The following is a 21,988-nucleotide window of genomic DNA, read 5'->3' on the forward strand; positions in this document are numbered from 1 at the left end:
TAAAGTGACAATTTGAAGTTTCCACCTACTTGATTGGAAACCTCAAGTCCCCCCAGTTATTTTTCTGAAAATAAGACCAATATTTATTTTAGGTAAAAAGCCTTTGCTTCCTTCTCTCAGAAATGTAATTGCCTAAAATTTGGAACAAGACAAAAAGACTAAAAAAGAAAGCAATCACCCTGCATTATCGATTGAAGTGAAAATCATTGTCTCCATTAAAAACAAATTTCAAGTAACAACTAATTGCAGTGAATAAAAAAGAGAAAAATCTCTGTCCAATAATTGAATAGACTTTCCACAGGGGAAAAAAAATGTATTTTAATATAACATGAGGGAGTTCACAGTAGTAATAGTGGGAAACAATGTCAAAAAGAAAAATTATAGCAAATATTGTAATATAATTTATCTTTTTTTTAACTTTCTATGATAGTTAAATAAAAAGCCCTCATAAAGTAGTCACTTCTACATGTGTGAGGCACGGGCTTCCATCCTCAGCACCAGCAAAAATTAAATAAATAAAATAAAATTTTTTTAAAAAAGTAATCACTCTCAATTTTAAATTCAGAAAAATTTCATGACAATAAAACTAGGCAAAATCAGGAGGAAGAAGCATTTCTCTTCCATCAGAAACACTGAAAAATCCCCTTAAAAAGTAATTAAAAAGAAAAAACATTTTTGCTTTAAGTTAAAAATGTGCTATATGACAGTCCCTTTAACATCTATATAAATATATTAATAAGAATGCATATCTTTTAAATGTGTGTTGCAAAGATGACCCTTCTGGCCTCCAAGTTTATATCACAAAACATGTAAATTACTCTGAAGTCCATCCATGTGGGCACAAAAGGATCAGGATAACTTAAGAGATTTGAAATAAAATGAAATTTAAGATGGAATGAAACCAACAAGGAAACCTTTTAAATCTTGTCTCAGTACCTCCTCAGAAACTCAGAACACTTCCTCCTTTCTGCAGATCCCAGTGGCTTGGGTGGCTAAGGCAGGAGAATTTCAAATTCAAAGCCAGACTCAGCAATGAGGAGGCACTAATAAGAAACTCAGTGGAATCCTGTCTCTAAATTAATACAAAATAGGGCTGGGGATGTGGCTCAGTAGCCAAGTGTCCCTTCCCCCACTAAAAAAAAAAAAAAAAAAAAAGACTCACCCATGTTACTGTTCATTCCTTTATATTGCAAAGTATCATTCCATTATATGAATGTGCCATTTTCTTCATTCATCAAGTGATGGACATTTGGATTATTTCCACTCTGTGGCTATTATAAATAAAGCTGTTATAAACATTCAAGTACAAATTTTATTTTTTATTGCTTTATAGTATTTATTTAAATATATTCTGAGCAAAAGTCCTTATCAGATATATTTGCTCCCAATCTATAATTTTCCTTTTTGTTTTCTTAAGTGTATTTTTGTTATGGTTTAGATATTAGGTATCCCCCAAATGCTCATGTGTGAGACAGTGCAAGAAAGCTCAACAGTGAAATTGGGTTAGATGAGCCTTAATCTAATCAATACATTAATCCACTGATAGAGATTAATTAATTGGTTGGTAACTATAGGCAGGTAGTGTGGCTGGAGGAGGCGGTCACTGGGAGCATGCTTTTGGGGTACATATTTTGTGAGCTGAGCTTAGTCCCTCTCTGGTTCCCAATCATCATGCCCTGAGTCACTTTCCTCCACCACACTTTTACCATAATGTTCTGCCTCACCTCCAACCTTGAGGAATTGAGCCACCTGCTTATGGACTGAGACCACTGAAACCATAAGCCCCAAAACAAACTTTTCTTCTTCTAAAATTGTTTTTGTCAGGTTTTAGGGTCATAGGAGTAAAAAAACTAACTAAAACACTTGAAGAGCAAAAGTTTTTAATTAAGTCCATTTTCACAGTTGTGTATTTACAAAATGTACATTTGTGTCCTATCCAAAAAAAAACTTTTCCTTGTTCATGGTCCCCAAAATTCTCTAACAGTCTCTTCTAAAAGTTTTGTAGTTTTTGCTCTTAAGTTTAGTTTTATGATTCATTTCAAATTAACTTTTGTGTTAAGATTCAAGGTAAGATTCTGAGGTAAGATTGAAGGTACATTTAGTTAATGTTGAAAATATTACCCTTTCCCTCACTGAATTACCTTGATATTTCTGTTTATATAAATGACCATATATGTGAGTCTATTTTCAGAACACCACTGATCTGAATATGTCTTGACACCAACACCACACTGTCTTGATAACTATAGCTTTTTAATAATTACAGAAGTCAGTTTCCATAAGACCTCAAATATAACTTTTCAAAATTGTTTTGATGTTGCAGGGGTGTTCTCCACATTTCATTAAAAACTACAGAACCAATGTGTTAACTGATAAAATACAACAAAATTCTTCTAAGGTTTTGACTAGATCATATTGAATCCAGAGAGTCAGTTGGAAAGAACTGACATCTTTAAATTTTTGAGTCTTCTAATCCATGAACATGGTATATATCTTCATTTCTTTAGGGACTCTTTAATTTCTCTCCGGAATCTTTTGTAGTTTTCAGTGTATAGGTCTTACACACACTTTGCTAAATTTATCCTCAAGTTTTTATATTTTTTTAAAATATGAACAGGGATTTTTTTAAATTATTTATTTATTTTTATGTGGTGCTAAGGATGGAATCCAGTGCCTCATGCATGCAAGGTAAGTGCTCTACCACTGAGCCACAATCCAGCCCACTTAAATTTTTATATTTTATGCCATAAATGCCAATTTTTATTTCAACTTCCAATTATTTGTTAGTGTATAGAAATAGTAAATATTTCTACACTCACCTTGATTTCTACAACCTTGACAAATACAATTATTGGTTCTAAAAGGTTTTTTAATCAATTTCTTGGGTTTTCTATATAAATGATCATACTGCAAAGAGACTAATAAATTATGCTAGCATGCATATATTTTTAAATTCCTACTAGAATACTCAATTAAAATTGTATTCATTTCTATCCTATACCTTCTTAAACATATCCAAAGCAGGTACCTTTCATAAAAATATAAGTTTAAAAGCCATGCACAGTGGTACACATCTGTAATCCCAGCTACTCAGGAAGCTGAGGCAAGAGGATCATAAGCTCAAGGGCAGCCTGAGCAATGCCATCTCAAAAGAAAAAATTAAAATTCTAAGTTCAATATACAACTTTGATCACTAATCTACTTGTAGTAGGCAGAACAACAGCCCTAAGATGTTCATGTTCTAACCACTGTAATCACTGTGAATGAATTAAGTACACTGATGGCAATATTATCTTAGATTATCCAGGTAAACCCAAAGTAATTGTGCCAGAAAAAATATTATGATGAAAGATATTGGAGAGTAGGGGACTAAAGATGACACACTGCTGGCTTTGAAGATGAACAGAAGAGCCACAAGCCAAGGTATGCAGCTGGTCTCTAGAAGCTGGAAAAGGTAAAGAAACAGATTCTTCCATAAAGTCTCCAGAAAAGGGGTAGGAAAATGTTGCTTTTAGCTCAATCAGACTCATTTTGGACTCTAAATTCCAGCACTGTAAGTGATAACTTGTATTGTTTTAAACCATTAAGTTTATGGAAAACATTTATAACAGCAATAGAAAATGAATACAACAGTGATGATCAATTCACTTCAGTAAACATTAATTCTGCTAGCTTAATGGCATCATGCACAACCACTATTTGACACCAAAAGCAACTTTTGGTTATGGTTATGGTTTACTACAGCAAAAAGATACTAAGCACAATAAGCAAAGGTAAAAAGAATATGAAGCAAAGTCCAGGAGAAAACAGGAGGAAGCATCCAATTGTTCTCTCCCAGTAGGATTGTACTAGACACACTTAATTCTCCCAGCAGTGATTGTGGCAACACGTGTAAAGTACTTCCAACCAAGAGACTCAGTGCCTAAACTTTTATCAGGAAGTCAGTAGTACTAGGTATGAATCAAGCAACATCTAGACTAAATCGTAATTTTTATGATTTTTTTTTATATTGGAAGACAAAGCTATCCTAAGTATGATTTCCCACCAAATTCTTTATTTTTATGTTTCAATTTTAACTTACCACTGGTCCTTAAAATGCACTCTTTACAAAAGACCAATGACAGATACCTAAAGATTTATCATAATCACATAATGTTAATCACTTAGATCTCTTGTGAAATTTAGACCAAAAATTGGTTAAGGGAGTAAAGGGAAGCAGTATGAAGACTACTAGAAAGTTTATAATTCTCTTCCTATTCGGCCCTTAAGTCCCTACATGTTCTATTTGAAATACATGTGAACATAAAATCAACATGTTTCCAATAGCTTTATCTAAGGTTTATGTGAAATAATTCTAAAATCACTTCTATGTGGTACTAAAATTTTACTTAAACATGGCTCTACCTAACACAACATGTAGAAAATGCTGTCACTGATAAATGTACAACAGGTGATCAAAAATTTAATATACCTACAGGTTTTTTCTTAAAAAACAGTGAATAAAAGGGAGTCTTGACTTTATTAGTCAACTTAAAGTGGTGGAGGTTTCTTTGCTTTTACTCTAATTACTTCAAGAAAGCATTACAGTAAAAAAGTTTCAAACAGAAATCTGTAATAAATATTTCTGTGAGTTATATAAAATGGCTTGAGATAATTAAAAATAATACCAGGTAAATTTGCTCAGTAAGACCTAAATTATCAGTGAAAACCTTAAAAATGTATAAAGAAATGATCATGACTCAGACTTCAATAAGACCTCAAAAATACAAACCCTTAATAACAGAATTTTTAAATTAAGAATTACAGTAAATACCAGCATAGATATGACACAAGGTATAGGATTCAAGAAAGAGCACAGACTATAACAGAGTTAAAATAATTAATTGGAGTAAGGATGAAAAAAGACAGGGACAACTGATTACTAAGCAAGTCAGAGGCAAAGCTGGAATTCAAACCTAATTTTACCAACTTAAACCGGGCCAGTGCTTTTTCAATTCTATCATGTTGTTTCTATGGTTCAAAAAAGCGCAGGTAAATGACCAGTACCTGATCTTAAAGTCATAATGGAAAAAAAAAGTTATATGGAAGACAAAAATTAAACATTCAAGTATTTGTAGGCTCAATTTATAAATAAAGTTTAATAGTCAGACAAAAATTTCAGTTTGTTTAAACTGGTATTTTGAAGTTATGGTGGTTCTCCTATTAAATTCAGAGATAAATTTAAATGAAGACATTTTTCACATTTAAACACACTTGGCAATATGATAAACAATGAGTCTCTCACTGTGCATAAATAAGGTGTTTTTTGCTGAATACCTGCTTTTTTTTCTGGGAGTCTGGAATTTGCATATGGGTCAGGAATGGGCACATACATATGCAAACATATGTGAACACACTTCGCAATATCTCTCTGGAAATATTTTAAGTTAGTATGAAGAGATAAGTCTTTCCAACAACAATATCTTACATCATGAACTTTCAACAACAAAAAATATTTTTTAACTAGCATTGCATCAGATATGGTTAACAGCATAGGCTCTTGCACTAGATCACTTGGGTCTCCAAATCCTTATTCTGTAGTTCAGATTTCCACCCTTATTTCTTTTCAGTAAAGTAGGAAGAGCCTCTACTATTCAAAACTGCTCTTCTAGGCTGTACCCTTGTGAGTAGGCTAGGTTCCAGAGCCAGCCAAAATATGCTTAGACTTCAACATGTCCTGGACAATAAAGAAAGAAAGTATATACTACCAATAATGTTAGGAGGTCCCCAAGACCACCCTCAGGTTCAGCAACTTGCTAAGAGGATTCAGAAGGCTCAACATATAGTTGTATACCTGGTTATGGTTTATTACAGCAAAAAGATACTAAGCACAATAAGCAAAGGTAAAATGAATATGAAGCAAAGTCCAGGAGAAAACAGGAGGAAGCATCTAATTGTTCTCTCCCAGTAGGATTTTATTAGACATACTTAATTTTCCCAGCAGTGAGTTGTGGCAACATGTGTAAAGTACTCCCAACTAAGAGACTCAGTGCCTAAAGTTTTATCAGGAAGTCAAGTAATACTTGTACATTTGCAAATTCCACACTCCCAGAAAAAAGTATTCAGCAAAATCACATTGTTTATGCAAACAGTTTAGGTACAAAGACAAACTCTTATTAGGGTGAAAGGACCATCTCAAATTCAAGTTTCCAGATGTAAGCCAAGGCCCAACCTTATAGACCTGGGTATGTCAACTCCTTTCTGCACACTAATAGATTAGTAGATCCTTTACAGCACGGCCCTTTACCTGTTCCCTTCTTTAATCCCCACCTCCTAGAAAAGGACTTGAAATATAAAAGTTAACCATTTTTATAATGAAAAAATTCCTGATCTACCACTTCTTAGCTACGTAACATTGAGAGAGTTATACTCTCTCTGCCTGTTTCCTAAACAGTAAAACAGGATGACAGTAGCACCCACCTCAAAAGGTTATTTTGAGAATAAGTTAATATATGTATTCACAGTATACCCTGCAAAAAAAATATATATATATATATGTATATATATATATATACATAATTGATGCATATATAAGTGATGTTATTACTTTTAATCCCATAGTTAGAGATCTATTCCACCTCTAAACTTCTAATGAATCTACCAGTCTACCATAGATGTGGAGTTAACTTATAACTATTTCATGTCTATTGAGATTGCTTAATGGCTTGAGGTCCACACTTAAAACTTTTTTTATACACACAACAGTCTCTAATACAGAACTTAATTTTTATAGGGCTATGCTATGGTTTGGATGTGGTTTGTTCCCCAAAGATTCACCTGCAAATTTGGTTCTCAGTATGGTAATGAGAGGTGATAGGATCTTTAAGAAAGTGAACCCTTCACAAAATTACAACTATCTTATATTTGACAAAGGTGCTAAAAGCATGCAATGGAGGAAGGATAGCATCTTCAACAAATGGTGCTGGGAAAACTGGAAATCCATATGCAACAAAATGAATCTAATCCTGTTCTCTAGCTATGCACAAAAGTTAACTCAAAATGGATCAAGGAGCTTGTTATCAAAACAGAGACTCTGCTTCTGATAGATGAAAAAGTTGGCTCTAATCTACATATTGTGGGGTCGGGCTCCAAATTCCTTAATAGGACACCCATAGCACAAGAGTTAAAAACAAGAATCAACAAATGGGACTTACTCAAACTAAAAAGTTTTTTCTCAGCAAGAGAAACAATAAGAGAGGTAAATAGGGAGCCTACATCCTGGGAACAAATTTTTATTCCTCACACTTCAGATAGAGCCCTAATATCCAGAGTATATAAAGAACTCAAAAAATTAAACAATAAGAAAACAAATAACCCAATCAACAAATGGGCCAAGGACCTGAACAGACACTTCTCAGAGGAGGACATACAATCAATCAACAAGTACACAAAAAAATGCTCACCATCTCTAGCAGTCAGAGAAATGCAAATTAAAACCACCCTAAGATACCATCTCACTCCAGTAAGAATGGCAACCATTATGAAGTCAAACAACAACAAGTGCTGGCGAGGATGTGGGGAAAAGGGTACACTTGTACATTGCTGGTGGGAATGCAAATTGGTGCAGCCAATTTGGAAAGCAGTATGGAGATTCCTCAGAAAGCTGGGAATGGAACCACCATTTGACCCAGCTATTCCCCTTCTCGGACTATTCCCCAAAGACCTTAAAAGAGACTACTATAGGGATACAGCTACATCGATGTTCATAGCAGCACAATTCACAATAGCTAGACCGTGGAACCAACCTAGATGCCCTTCAATAGATGAATGGATTAAAAAAATGTGGCATTTATACACAATGGAGTATTACTCTGCACTAAAAAATGACAAAATCATGGCATCTGCAGGGAAATGGATGGCATTAGAGCAGATTATGCTAAGTGAAGCTAGCCAATCCCTAAAAAACAAATGCCAAATGTCTTCTTTGATATAAGGAGGGCAACTAAGAACAGAGTAGGGAGGAAGAGCATGAGAAGAAGATTGCCATTAAACAGGGATGAGAGGTGGGAGGGAAAGGGAGAGAGAAGGGAAATTGCATGGAAATGGAAGGAGACCCTCACTGTTACACAAAATTACATATAAGAGGATGTGAGGGGAAAGGGAAAAAAAAAAAACAAGAGAGACAAATGAATTACAGTAGATGGGGTAGAGAGAGAAGATGGGAGGGGAGTGGAGGGGAGGGGGGATAGTAGAGGATAGGAAGGGCAGCAGAATACAACAGACACTAGTATGGCAGTATGTAAAAACGTGGATATGTAACCGATGTGATTCAGCAATCTGTATACGGGGTAAAAATGGGAGTTCATAATCCACTTGAATCAAATGTATGAAATATGATATGTCAAGAGTTTTGTAATGTTTTGAACAACTAATAATAAGAAGAAAATAAAATAAAATAAAGTTAAAAAACAAAAGAAAGTGAACCCTACTGGAAGGTGTCAGGTCATCTGAGGCACTTAGAAGGGTTTAAGATAGTTCTTATAGGATTCTGGTTAGTTCCCAAGAGAAAGAGTGAGCCTGGCCTCTCCTACTCTCTGGCTTAATTGTTTTACCATTTGATCTCTCCCTTGCACATGCATTTCCACCATAATGTCATCCATCACGATGTGATACAGCCAGGGGGGACCCTATTGGAGCCAGCACCAGCTGCTGGAACCCTCAGCCTCCAAAACTATGAAGTAAATAAACCTCTTTTTTTTATATAAAGTATACAGCTCAGGTTGTTATAACAATAGAAAACTAATACATTGATTTACCAACAAAAGTATGTTAAATCAAACTCTTTACAGTGGTCAGAATATAAGGCATTAGCACCTCTCATAATAGTTATACAACTTAAATAAAATGACCTCCAAGTTTCTTTGATCTTCTTTCATTGAGAAAATTGAAAAAAAAGGCAAGAAAACAGCTTGGTTCTATCCAGTGGAAAAACCAATAGTAAGAAAAAGGTTTGAATTTTTAAGTATATAATTAGAATATCAAATATTTTACTTTGCCTTAACAAAATCATGGGTTCAAGTCCCAATGACTTGAACAATTATGTATATCTCATACAGAAGAATTAAGGAGATATAAATCTCATTAATGAAGTCAAAAATGAAAGAATATTATAATCTTAAAAAAGAAGAAGACAAAGAATAATTAGAAGACAAAGAAGGGAAGCAACATATAATCCAAGTTTTAAACTGATAAGTCAGAGAGAAAACAGTGGTTTCCATTCAAGCTCTGACATCAGGGCATACAATCTTCAGAGAAAACCTCAAAAATAGGCAGAATTACAAGAACAATAGATCCATCAGCTGAAATTTACATTTTGTAAGAACTTTTAGAATGACAAATTTCTTGAGATGAATTATAATCAGACTTTTGTTAAAAATAATTTACCTGGCAAGCATCAACATCATAAACATTAGTTCCTTGAGGTAAACTTTATTTTTAATTAAGAATTTCAAATAGTTCATATAACAACTCTAAAATAATGAATGCAATGAAAAAAATAGTCTCTATTCTCACTGCCTGTGGTAGGCTCTACCTAGGACTGTCTCTCACAACCAGTCTCTACACATGTCTACTTTTTGAAGAGGTTAGAAAGTTAAAAGACACCCTAGAAAGCAAGCTGTTGGAATCATTAAGTTTTGTCAATTATTTGCACATGGAAAGCATAAGTGTGGCACAGGCCATACAGACAAAAATTACTAACAGCAATCAAGTGCTTATAGCAACCACAGTCCTTCTTCACCCATCAGCTCACCAATTTTTTGAATGAGAAGAAGTCTAGGTACTGGGGCAACAGTTGTAGCAGAGTATGTGTGACCTTGAAAGCAAAAGTCCAGCAGTGAGTACCTCCCTGACTTTACCTCCTCCAGTTCTTCCAGTGATTTTTTTAAGTATCTTATTCTTTAAACACCTTTTAGGTAAAATTAGCTAAATTATACCTGTTTCCTGTTCTATACATCCTGACTGATAGATTGATACTGCATGAGTTCAGGTCCTATTTCCTATTCCTTGGACTACTGTTAAACACCTCCTTACTTAGTGACTTGCCTGCAATCTTTCACTATCCCAGTTCTTCCTCTGACATGCCAGAACCAAATATGAGTACATATAAAGACAACTTTACCATTAAAAGGGCATATGAGACCTCTTTTACCTTTCATAAGCCTATACTTTTGTGTATCCAACTGTGCCGTTTAATTCCTTCTCTAGCTGGTGAAATTTCACTCCACCTTCAGAACCTAGATCACATAGGACTTCTATGACTCCTAACAAGGTTACTTCAAATGCCACTCCCTTTCACAGGTGTATTCCCTTTCAAACACTCCCTTTGTTGCTACTGGCTCTGTGCTCATTCATACATTCATTTATTCAAAAGATATTTGATGAGTTATAATTATGTTCTACATGCCACACACTGTGCTGAGAACTGTAGAAATTACCCCAAGCAAGATAAACAAGATTTTTTCCTTTCTTGCAGCTATAATCCAACAGAGATATGGAATGCCCAATAATTACCTCAACAATGTTTAAGTGTGATAAGATTCAGGATGATGTCTCAAATATATAAAATGGAAGCCTAACCTAAGGTGAGAGAAGCAAAGGGAATTTTTTCCTTGAAAAGATAGTTACGCAAAAATTGAACATCAGTAAAAGCAGATTAGACAAAAAGTATCATCAGAGAGGAAGAGCATGTGTGAAGGCCTTGAGGCAGCATTCTGGAAACTATAAAGGCAAACAACAGGCAAAAGTCAGGGTGCAGGGAAAGAGAGCCAAAAATAAACAGGAGGGGGGTACTTTTTACAACAATTATTATACCACTTAGCACAATATTTGAATATTATTATTTTACAAATATACACTCACCACTAAACTCAGGTCTCAGAAATGTTTTTACCCTTTAATCTAATATAGTACTTAACAAACTGGCCTCCAAGATCTGTGGAATTAAGAAATAAGTGATCTGAGCAAGGAACTTAACTGCTCAATACCAGAGAGTCTAAACAAAATGATTTCTAGGATCCAAAAACCTATGTCTGACCACCCCAAAACTGGGCAAATTAATATTCATGATTACCTGTGGAGAAGCTTTAGATTCTGAAAACTAAATTTTAGGTTGGTGAGGGGCTCTCTCAGTCCTCACCATCCCATATTGCCACTAATAATCACAGAGTGCCTTTAAAACTCCCACAGAGTCAGGAATGCAGCTGGGGTAAAGTGAAGTACCATCTGCCTGTTCTTATTCTCCAGTTGCTCAACATATCTGATAAGTGTAGGATCACAAGCAGGAAACTGGCATCTATGCTATCCTTTTCTCCTTCCTTCCTAAATAATGTAAATACAGGAAACAAACTGGTAACTCAGAGAAATGTCAAAATCCAATTGACATACATCTGTCAACTACTATAAAGTAACGGAATAAGACAATCTCAAAACCTATGCTTTATTTTGGATACATATTCAAGACCAATGGAGGATTTCTTTCTTTGAAAGAATGAAAATTGAGTTAACTAGGAAATAGCTTCAAGATTCATGAAAAGCTTGATACAATTCATTAGATAGTGAGGAAACATCACTACATATACTGAACGAGATCTCTTAATACCTGAGCTGTGAAAGTCCTTTAAAATCAGAATTTCACTATCTACATTTATTATTTCACCTAGCATATATAATAATAAATCCAAAATTATGTAACAAGTCAATAATTCTACTATAAGAGGGCTCCATACTGGAGCCCAACCATACCAAGATGCAAAAAACTTTGCAAAAATATATTTAAATCTATCAATTTCCCAATTATGTCAAATTTTAAATTATAAAATTGAGTATAAAATTTAAATTTTCAACTATAAAATTGAGTTTAATTTCAAGTGTCCCTATCTTTGAAATTTTTTCCTGATCAAGATCAAACAATGAAATAATTTCCAAGATCATTTTAACATTCTAGACTTAGTTGCAACAAGGAAAAAAATCTTTCTAAATCATGACTGCAGAGTTCATGCCATGAAATCTGCACTCTTGAGCCCTTGAAACTACTCTCCAACTTCCTCTACTTCTCAAAAACAAACCAAGAAACAAATGACCAAACAAAGCCAAAATTAAAGATACTCATTCAGCTTTTTTCCACTGACTTTAACGGCAATAAAAATAGTGAGGGCTGGGGCTATAGCTCAGTGGTAGAGCACTTGCCTCCCATGTGTGAGGCACTGGGTTCAATCCTCGGCACCACATAAAAATCAATAAATGATGATATTAAAAAAAAGTGAACAAATGTTTTGTACTCATGTCAGAAGTAAAACTTTTTTTCCTAATTTTAGAAGTGTAGACCAAGCCCAGTGGCACACACCTATAATCCCAGCAGCTCAGGAAGCTGAGGCAGGAGAATCCCAAGTTCAAAGCCAGCCTCATCACCTTAGGCCCTAAACAATTTAGGGAGACCCTTCTCAAAATAAAAATAATAATAATAATAATAAAAGGCTGAGGATATGGCTCAGTAGTTAAGCACCCCTGGGTTGAATCTCCAGTAGAAGAAAAGAAAAAAGAGTAGCACATGATATTCTTCCCTCCATTCCCAAAAAAGTAAATGAAAATGTGTTAATATGTGTGGTTAATAAAGGCTTTGAAAAAACCTACAAAATTACTTTCATGAAAAATTAATGAAAATCTGATTTTATAAAGTACCTTTTTTATAGAAAGAAATTTAAATAAAAATTACTTCTAAAATTATTTCAATAAATAAAAGTTAATCACTGAAGCTATCATTACTCAATTATTAATAGATTTAACATTTACCAACGTCTCTACTTAACCATGTTATTTATTACACAAAATGACAAATATGATTATAACTTCAGCTCCTTTCATTTTCTGATCTCTTAAAGTCTGTCTTTAAGTGTTTTACTAGTAGTGATAAGCAAGCAATTGAGCCTCAATACAGTAGAGTATCACCAAATAACCACACACATAATCAAGCATTAAGCAAACAAATATTACTACAGAAAAATCAGATATGTAGTTTTTTTAACTTCAATACCTAAAAGTTACATGGGATAAATACAAGGCTGATTCAATCAAGTTACTAAGATATTGAAAGTGCTTCATAAAATGATCTAGTTACATTATTCCCACCTACTTGATCCTTACAATAATTTAATACCTGTTATGACAGTGAGGTAACTTGCCGATGCTGTGTGACTCAGTCTGATCATATATTATCAGTCTACTGACAGTGACTTATTTATTTAGTACTGATAAAGAATAGTAAATCTTCAAGAAAAGTCTAGGTTAAATAATGCAGAAATCTTCAACAACACCCCCAAAGACTGATTGTCTCCTTCTTCAAAGAACTACCTATTGCTCACTGAATAATTAAATAAACTAACTTACAATTAACATTTTTTTCTAACTACATGAGAGGTTTGGTTAAAATCTGAAACAATATTCCCCATGAGATTACTTACAAGACTTTAAGTATAAATCAGATCTCCAAACACAAAACTATCAGCTAAAAATAGTGTATCTATTTCAAAGGCTCAGGCAGAAGCCCTCCAACTGAACAAACTAAAATTAGGTCTTTTCCATCTCTGGTTCTTTAAAATGCACCTTCAACGTTTAAGAGGCTGACAAACCTGTGTCCACATATTCTCCCCAAATAGCTTGTCTGAGAGAATCTAACCACTAAAACCTTCAGGATCTGTAAGCCCACTGTCCGATTCATATAATGAAATTCCTCTTCATCCTGGCTAATAGCCAGACTGAAAAGCAATACTACTATTAAGATCCTTTCCCAGTTATTCAGGAAAGCTCCAACCCACCAAAAAGGACACCCATGCCCTTTTTAATGAAACAGAAGCAAGAACCCTGTACAAAAGCTGTCAGGTGGGCAAGCAGGTAGGGCTCCGTCTAGGAGAACGAGCAATAGAGCCCGCAAAAGGAGAACATGGTCACTCTGTAGGGTCGAAGAGAAGGCCAAGACCTAAGAGCGGCCCCACCCACAGAGGCAGCTGTGAACAGAGGCAGCGGGGCAATTCTTTAACCTAAGCACTACCCAGGCCGACGCCGGGTTCCGCGCTCCCTAGCCCAGCCCTTGGAGGATAGGAGCACCGAGACGCAGGCACCGGCTCCGCCCCAGGCGGGTGAAGAGCGGAGGCCGAGGACACCGACCGGCCTGTGGGCCTGACCTCGCCGCCGCCCCTGGCGGAGGCGACGGTCACTGGGAGCCCCGCGCCCACCCATCCATCAGCCCTGGCTTTAAGGCCGGCCCGGCAGCTCAGCCGAGGCGCAGCGGCTGCGGGAAGGTCACCGGTCGCAGGAGGCCCCTATAGGGCGGCGGCGCCGTCTGCGCTACCTTTGGCCTCGCAGTCGGCGCAGTACTTGTTGTCCTCCTCCCTCAGCAGTTTCGACAGGATGAGCTGGTGCTGCTCATTTAGCTTCTGAGCCTTCTCCCGGCAGGAGCGCGTCGCCATCTCGGAAGCGGTGTGGGGAGCCTGGGGCAGCTACAGCAGCGGCGGACGCTGGCAGAAGACCGGCAGGATGAACGCACCTGGCGCCGCTGGGACCGCAGGCAGACTCAGCCCAGGAAGCGGCGGCGGCGGCGGCGGCAGCTGGAACAGCAGGAGGGGCGGCGGCGGCGGCTGTAGCAGCGCCGACGTGTCCCGCCTCCTCGCCCCGCCGGCCCGCACGCTCCGCCCGAGCGGCAGGGGAGGGGGAGGGGGAGCGGGACGAGCCAAGGCTTCCGGGTAGCTCGTAGGAAGCAACCCGGGCGCCGGGCGCCGGGCGCGCTGCGCTGCGCATGCGCCGAGCTGCCCGCGCTCTGGGCCAGTCAGGTCTTTCTGCCAAGGAATTTTGCCTAAGGTGATTCCCGCACTATCCTAAGCGTGTTTTCCCTCTTTTGAAATGTGATTGTCGCCGAGGACCTCGGGTGACCTAGTAATGGAAGAACTTTTGTAAGGAGGCGACTTTCACTTGATTCCTTGCCTTTGATTTTTTTGACACCCGTTGCAAATGCAGAAATAATAGTGATTAAGTGGATTTATTTATTCATTCTGTTTTGAAACAGGCACCATTCTAGAAGCTACAGACTTGCATGGAATGAAGTAGGAAAAACAGTTCCTTACATTTCAGGGAAAGTAATTTAGTAGTGACACGCGTTGAAGGTTAACATTTATTGAGTGATTATGCCATTCACTATTCACGCATTTAACCTGACCACAACCCTATGATAGTGTTCATCTCGGGACAGTTGTTGTAGCTCAGTAAAGCATCTGTGTAGCATGTTTGATCCCCAGCGCCACAAAAAACAAAACACGTTAGTCTCAGTTGAGAAAGGCAAAACAGAGAAGAGTTAGGTAACTTGCAATGTTACAGAGCTACCCAGTGGAAGAGTTGGGATTTAAGTTCGAAGCAGCCTCTCACGAATAGGGGAAAGTGTGACCAAGAAGCCAAATCTATTTTAACAAAAACCTGTATAAACAGTGATCTTTAATGCAAGAAAACTATGGAGAGAAGATATAACCCAGAGCTCCCTAATTTTGGCTTACTGGGTTTGCATTCTGAGTGAGGCAGTTTGAATGATTCAACATATTGTGGCTTATTAGCAATATCTAATATGGGGCTTATGTAAGCAGAATAAGTATGGCCTTTGCCTATGGTGAGGAAGATACTACGACAGGCAATGAGCAGAAGTCTGTGTCTTATACTCTTGTGAAGCCATTTTCTAGCCTCTTCCCTGCCTAAAGATGATCCATATGCCTACCTACCCCAGTTCTTGACACAGAGGCTCAAGAATGTTTGTAGAATTAAATGGAATAGACATGGCAGTGAAGATGCTGCTCAGTATTTGAAAAAAAATTAGACCTTAAACTGTACACATCTGACAAATAATTATCAGGGTGAGTTCCAATAAACAAAAAATATCATGTGAGAGGTGGAACTCAGGAGCCATATTCTGAAGATGATTTGATTTAGAGAGGGATTAGGGAGGGAAATATTGTGAAGAGCAACATCACAAAAACAAACACTTTAAGAAGCTTGGAAAATAGAATGGATAATACCATAAGGATACTACTTAGATAGAGTGAGAGATAAGGCTGGATGAGTCAAGTATGACAATATTATTAAAGACCTGGGAAGCTAGAGAAAACAATCTTGCCTTGATGCATTTAACAGTAGAAAAATTGGATTTTTCAACTTGGTGAGTAGCATGATAAAAAAAGGATCTTTTGGGAAAGTCAGTCCAGCAGTTACCAGTTGACAAAAAACATTTTTACTGTCCCCACTTTCCTACCCCCTAAAAATTCTGCTTAGCACAGTAAGTATTCAGAAAAACAAGACAGAATTACCATCAAGAAGTGACCTACAGGATAAACTGAAAGGTAACATCGATGTCTAATGGAAATAAAATGCATTTTATATATATATTTTTTTTAATATTCTAGGAGCTATATTTAAAAACAAAAAAAGAGATGAAATTCATTTTAATAGTATATTTTTAGCTTAGTGTATCCAAAATATCCAAAATATTTCAACATGTGAGTAATATAAAAAATTACTGAGACTTTTATATTCTTATTTTCATATTTCTTCAAATGTAGTATGTATTATGTGTATTATACACTTGTAGGTCTTTCACTTCTAGTAGCCAAATTTCAAATATTCAATGTGGCTACAGGTAAGTAGTGGCTACATTATAGAATGCTGTTATTCTAGATGGTCAGCTTAGAAGCTATGAAAATCTTAATTTTGTATTAATTGTATATTAAGTCTATAATAGAAAAAAAGGAGGGAAAAAGGAAGAGAGTGATATCAAAATTATCTCAGGAGAAAAGCAACATTGCATTCACTCACCCATATTTATCAAACAACTTCTTTTCACTTATAATCAGTCTACTATGAAATGCAAACGCATAAATAGGAAAATTAATAAACACATTGTAAAGTCTGTAGCAAATGTATAGTGCTCTGGGAGCAAGAACAGAATATATATATTCACTAAGGAGATGAGCTTAAACTTGGTTTTAGCAAGTGTCGGAATTTTTCAAGCAAATGAGGGTAGAAAGGAAAAAAAGGAATAGCTTGATGAAGATATGTATAGATTCTGGAATTACAAGGTTATATTTTGAAAATAGTGAGATTTGAAGCAACCGGAACCTGTATTATATGCAGAAAACATGAAGGTAGAAAAGAAAACAGGGCAGAAAGATAGATTGGGGCCAAGAGGTTAGGACCTTTCTGGCTTAGCAATAGGGTTTGAATCCCATGGACTCAAGGTCCTAACCTCTTGGCCCCAATGACTTCAAAGGAAATGACTTCAAAGGCTTACTATAGTGGCAGCATAGAGAACATAAATTGAGAAAATCTGTTATCAGAGTAACAGATGATGGTACTGTTGCATTAATAGACCAAAGAAGATATAATGAAGGTTTATTTTAAGCCAAAAGGATAGAGTGTAGGAGAGACAAAATCAAATGATGTTTTAAAATTAGAAGCAGCAGGATTTGGCAGCTGACTATAGGTGCGGGGTGAGAGAAAGGAGGTGAGGATGACACTAAGGTTTCTAAGTTGGGAGACAGGTAAAATGGTGATGCCATTAACCCAGAATAAAAGGCATAAGCCTTTTGGTCTGGTGGCAGCAGGGCTGAGCTGGCTGAGCTGAAAAACCTAGCTCTCCATCCACTTAACTGCCTGTTCTGCTGCTCACTCTGTTACCATGACATAATAGGCCCGTTCCTTGACCAAGGACTACTGGCTGGCTTTATTGCCACCACCATGTCCAAGATGATCATGAGCACAGTGGAGCAATCAAGCTGCAGCAGATGTAACACACTGGTAAGCAGATCACAGCCAACAAAAAATGCACAGGCTGGCTGCATCATCCACATCTCCAAGGAGCTGAGGTGTCCTGCCCTTCTGGGTGGGCAACCTGGCCAACATAACCTGCTATTTCCCTACACAAGCCCCTTCAACAGATAAGCATATACAGGTATTCCTGGGAGTATGGACAAGCACATGCAGTTCTGGGGGTATTTTGCTAGCAATGTGGCCTCCAACAGGGCAACCAGAGCTAACTATCCTTGCTTCATCTACTCCAGGATTTCCCCAGAACCCATCTGGTGATGGAAATTGGGAAATCCAACACAGATCAGGAATTCAAAGGCCTGGAAGGCTGTCTGGTGAAGATCCCCAAGTGTGATGGAACCTGGAGCCTGAACCAGGGTTTTAACATTTCTTTCTATGCAGTGCCTCATAATCTACCTGTGCTCCATTAGCTCAAGACCACTCACATTATAGTGAACTCCATCACTGCCCAGACCCACAGACTTCTAACCCTTTAGAGAAGTAGGAGGAGCTGACATCTTATGCACAGGGAACTGACTATTGGAGAAAGATTGTCAAAGACTAAGGGGGCAAAGCCTTCTTCAAGGGTTTGTGATTTAATGTTCACAGAGATTTTGAGAGGCAGGAACAGGGACAGAGGCTTCATGTTGGTCCTATAAACAGATTGAGGAATGTTGTCTAAGTGCGTATTCTCACTAGAAATGAGAACATAAAGAAACATGATGCATACTTAACTCTTATGGACAGTTGACCTTCCAGAGATTCCATTCATTTTTGTCATGGCCACATTGTACCATAGAAGGCTAGGGCAGGCTTTAAAGAAGGGACTAACTGTAATCACTTTGGACCACTGAAACCCTGATTCCATGTATTGATTAATGGGGAAAAGATGATCATAACATAACTATGGATCCACAGGTCAGGCAGCTCTACCAAGATGACCTAGAATCAAGGTGCTTGTAGGACCCAGATTGTGTTGAAGTATGTATTTTAAAAAATTATAATGTCTCCCTTTGTACTTAAGCACTATCTCCTCCATTGCACAGTCAAATATTTCCAGTTATGCCGATGTTGGGCATTCTGTTACAAAACAAAAGCAGGAAATTCCAAAGAAGAAAAAATAGAAGGGATAGTATAGATTTGGGGTCAGCACAAAAAGAGTCATTTGCCTTGAGGACATATTAAGTTTAAGATGCCTACTAGACATCCAGATCCATATATGTAATATTGTAAATCTACTTACAGAGTTCTAGAGAAAAGATAGTGCTATTGATAGTCATTTGAGATTCATCTTCATTTAAATTATCACAGCAGCTAAAAGTATAGATGAGATTTTGCCAGAGAAAGCGTTAGACAAAGATGATAAAAGAATAAAGGATTCTGGGATTTGCCCACTAAATGTAGAGTAGACAGAGAAATGATGACTACTGAAAAGAGAATGAGGTGTGGCCAGAAAGAGAACCAGAAGTCATCAGAGGAGAGGTTTCTGAGAAATAAGGGTGAACACTAATGCCAAGTGCTTCAGAAAACTCAATTTAATTATTATACAGCAAAGGAATAGAAGTTAGTAAACAAAATAATCTTCATTCCATACTTCAATCTTCTGATAGTCTATATAATATAGTATGGAATCAGCTTCCCTCATCATTTCTTTGTTAAAGACCTCCAAACAGCCACTATCAATGCACATGGCAAACTCTTAACAATGCTTGCTGAATGATGCTTGAATGTAGGCACTTGAATATAAAAACATCTAACTTCTAGAAGCAAAATTAAGATATAAAACTTCTTGATCAACTTCTAAAAAAAAAAAGAATCTAATGCACAAAACGTGCATTTCTATCACTCCCAATTCACTTCCAACCTTGATCAAATTATATTTTATTTAGTGTTTTTTTTTCCTTTCCCCGACTTAATTTTAGGTTTCACAGAGTTTCTGCATGTCAGTTTAGAAGACAAATTCTAAGTTATCAGAAAAATACGATACATGCGTACCCATACACACACACACACACACACACACACACATTGGAGAATTATTCAACCATAAAGAATAAAATTATGTCATTTATAGGAAAATGGTTAACTAGAAATCATAATGTTAAGCAAAATAAGTCAAGTATTGCAATGTTTTCCCTCATGTAGAATCTAAAAGGGTAAAAAAAAAAATATATGAAAATAGTAGGGAGAATATTAGAGAAAAGAACAGGGATGAAAGCAGGAGTAAGTAATGAGGGTGGATATGATCAAAGTATGTTATTTGCTTGCATCAGTATGCTGCAATGAAACACAATTAAATGCATGGGGTCGGGGGAGGGAAGGAAGGAAGGAAGGAAGGAAGGAAGGAAGGAAGGAAGGAAGGAAAAAATACATGGTCAACTTCAAGATTAAAACCATGACAACAATGAAACTGACCTGTGATTTACTCTAATTAGGTATAATCAATCTACTTTCGCAGATCTGAACTTGGCAGTAATTTATCTTAAACTAGTCCAGTTATTTGAGGAAAGACTCAAAAATAAGTGAATAAGCAATTTCATCTTGCTCAAGACAGAAAACAAACACAAGTTAAAAGATAAAATGTTCTGCCTTTTTAAGAGTCTTACAGGCATCTATTGTTTTGTCTAACTAGGGTCTATCCCCCTCACCTTATAGTAGCAGTGCCCCAGTTTTACTTTGGAGAACTATCTGTCTTCCCTATTGAAAGCATTTTGGAAGGAATGACTATCAACCAAAGTCCCTGTACAAAGCTTGTGACCAAATTAGGCCATTGAGATACTTTTCTCTAGAAAGTTGAGCTTCAGGGGACAAACGCAAAGACAAACATCTGGAAGTCATTCATCTCTATGAAAATTTATTTTATCTATTTGATCTTGCTCCCTTGATACTCAAAGCTACTCTAGTCCCTGTCCTTTCTAAAAAACTCTTAGCTTTCCTTTAGATTCTTTGATTACCACCTATAAGTTTTCCAACTTATATTTCCAACTTATTCCTCTCTCACTTATAAATATAAAATGTCAAACTAAAATAAATGTATGCAGAGCACCAAGATTCTTGATAATGGACCATGTGTAAGTGGAAGGGCATGTGCTATGGTTTGAATGTTTGTATCACCCCAAACTTCATATGGTGAAATCTAATCCCTAATTTGGTAATATTAAGAGGTGGTGAGATCAGAACTCTTGTGATGGGATTAGTGCCCAGGAGAGCTTGTTGGTCCCTTTCATCAAGTGAGGGTGCAATAAGAGGGCACTGTCTATGAACCTTAGAGTGAGCTCTCACCCAGACACCAAGTTGACAGGTACCTCTATCTTAGACTTCCCAGTATCCAAAGCTGTCAGCAATACATTTCTGTTGTTTATAAACAACCTACTCTAAGGTACTTTGTTATAGCAGACTTAATGGATGACATCAGTAAGTTTTCAAATAACTTAGTCTCTTTTCCTAGTTTTTAAAGGAACTCATTTTAGGAGGTTTGGTAAACTTGTAGGGATAAGACATTTTATACACAAAATGTTCTGACATTCTCATTTTTTACCTTCTTACAAAAATAGTGCTGCATATCATCTCAGTAACTTCATATTAAGACTAGGAACATTTTAGGAGTAAGGGAGAAAGGAAATAGGCATAAGTTTATTTAAAATAGTTTGAAAACGTTATGTATTCTTTGCCCCTTTTGGATAGGAAAAGATTTCTTAGAACATAATTGCACTGAAAAAGAAAACAATTGAAAATCATACTTCATTCAAATTTCTGCTCTTCAAAAGCCATAATCAAGAAAATACAACTCAAATTATAGGTTTGGGGAATATATTTGTAATACATGAGCAAGACAAAGTACTTGTTTAGAGACTGCATAAAAAAATTTCTACAAATATACAATAAAAAGACAACACATAAAAATGGCAGAAAATGGGCTGGAGTTGTGGCTCAGTGGTATAGTGCTCACCTAGCATGTGCAAGGCCCTGGGTTTGATCCTCAGCACCATGTAAAAATAAATAAAATAAAGGTATTGGGCCCAACTACAACTAAAAAATAAATAATAAAAATGGAAAAAACTTAAAGATACATCTTTAAAAGAGGTATATGAAAGATCAATGAGCATATGAAACATCA

At 36.6% G+C, this 21,988-nt stretch overlaps 1 protein-coding gene across 4 annotated transcripts in view; it reads right to left on the reverse strand.

The window, feature by feature from the left end:
- Positions 1-14,672, reverse strand: part of Smap1 (small ArfGAP 1) — a 187,713-nt gene extending 173,041 nt beyond the window's left edge. For 3 of the 4 annotated variants that reach the window (XM_027928173.2, XM_027928172.3, XM_027928171.3), the window contains exon 1: positions 14,384-14,669. In XM_027928173.2, coding sequence (XP_027783974.1) covers positions 14,384-14,501 — 118 coding nt within the window. In that variant the 5' untranslated portion in view covers positions 14,502-14,669. Of the gene's footprint in view, positions 1-14,383 lie in introns of all 4 variants that reach the window. The other variant, XM_027928175.3, reaches the window with a different exon arrangement.
- Between the last annotated feature and the right edge of the window lie 7,316 nt (positions 14,673-21,988).

The sequence above is a fragment of the Marmota flaviventris genome, chromosome 6 (genome assembly GCF_047511675.1).
Source record: "Marmota flaviventris isolate mMarFla1 chromosome 6, mMarFla1.hap1, whole genome shotgun sequence".
Classification (NCBI taxonomy): Eukaryota; Metazoa; Chordata; class Mammalia; order Rodentia; family Sciuridae; genus Marmota; species Marmota flaviventris.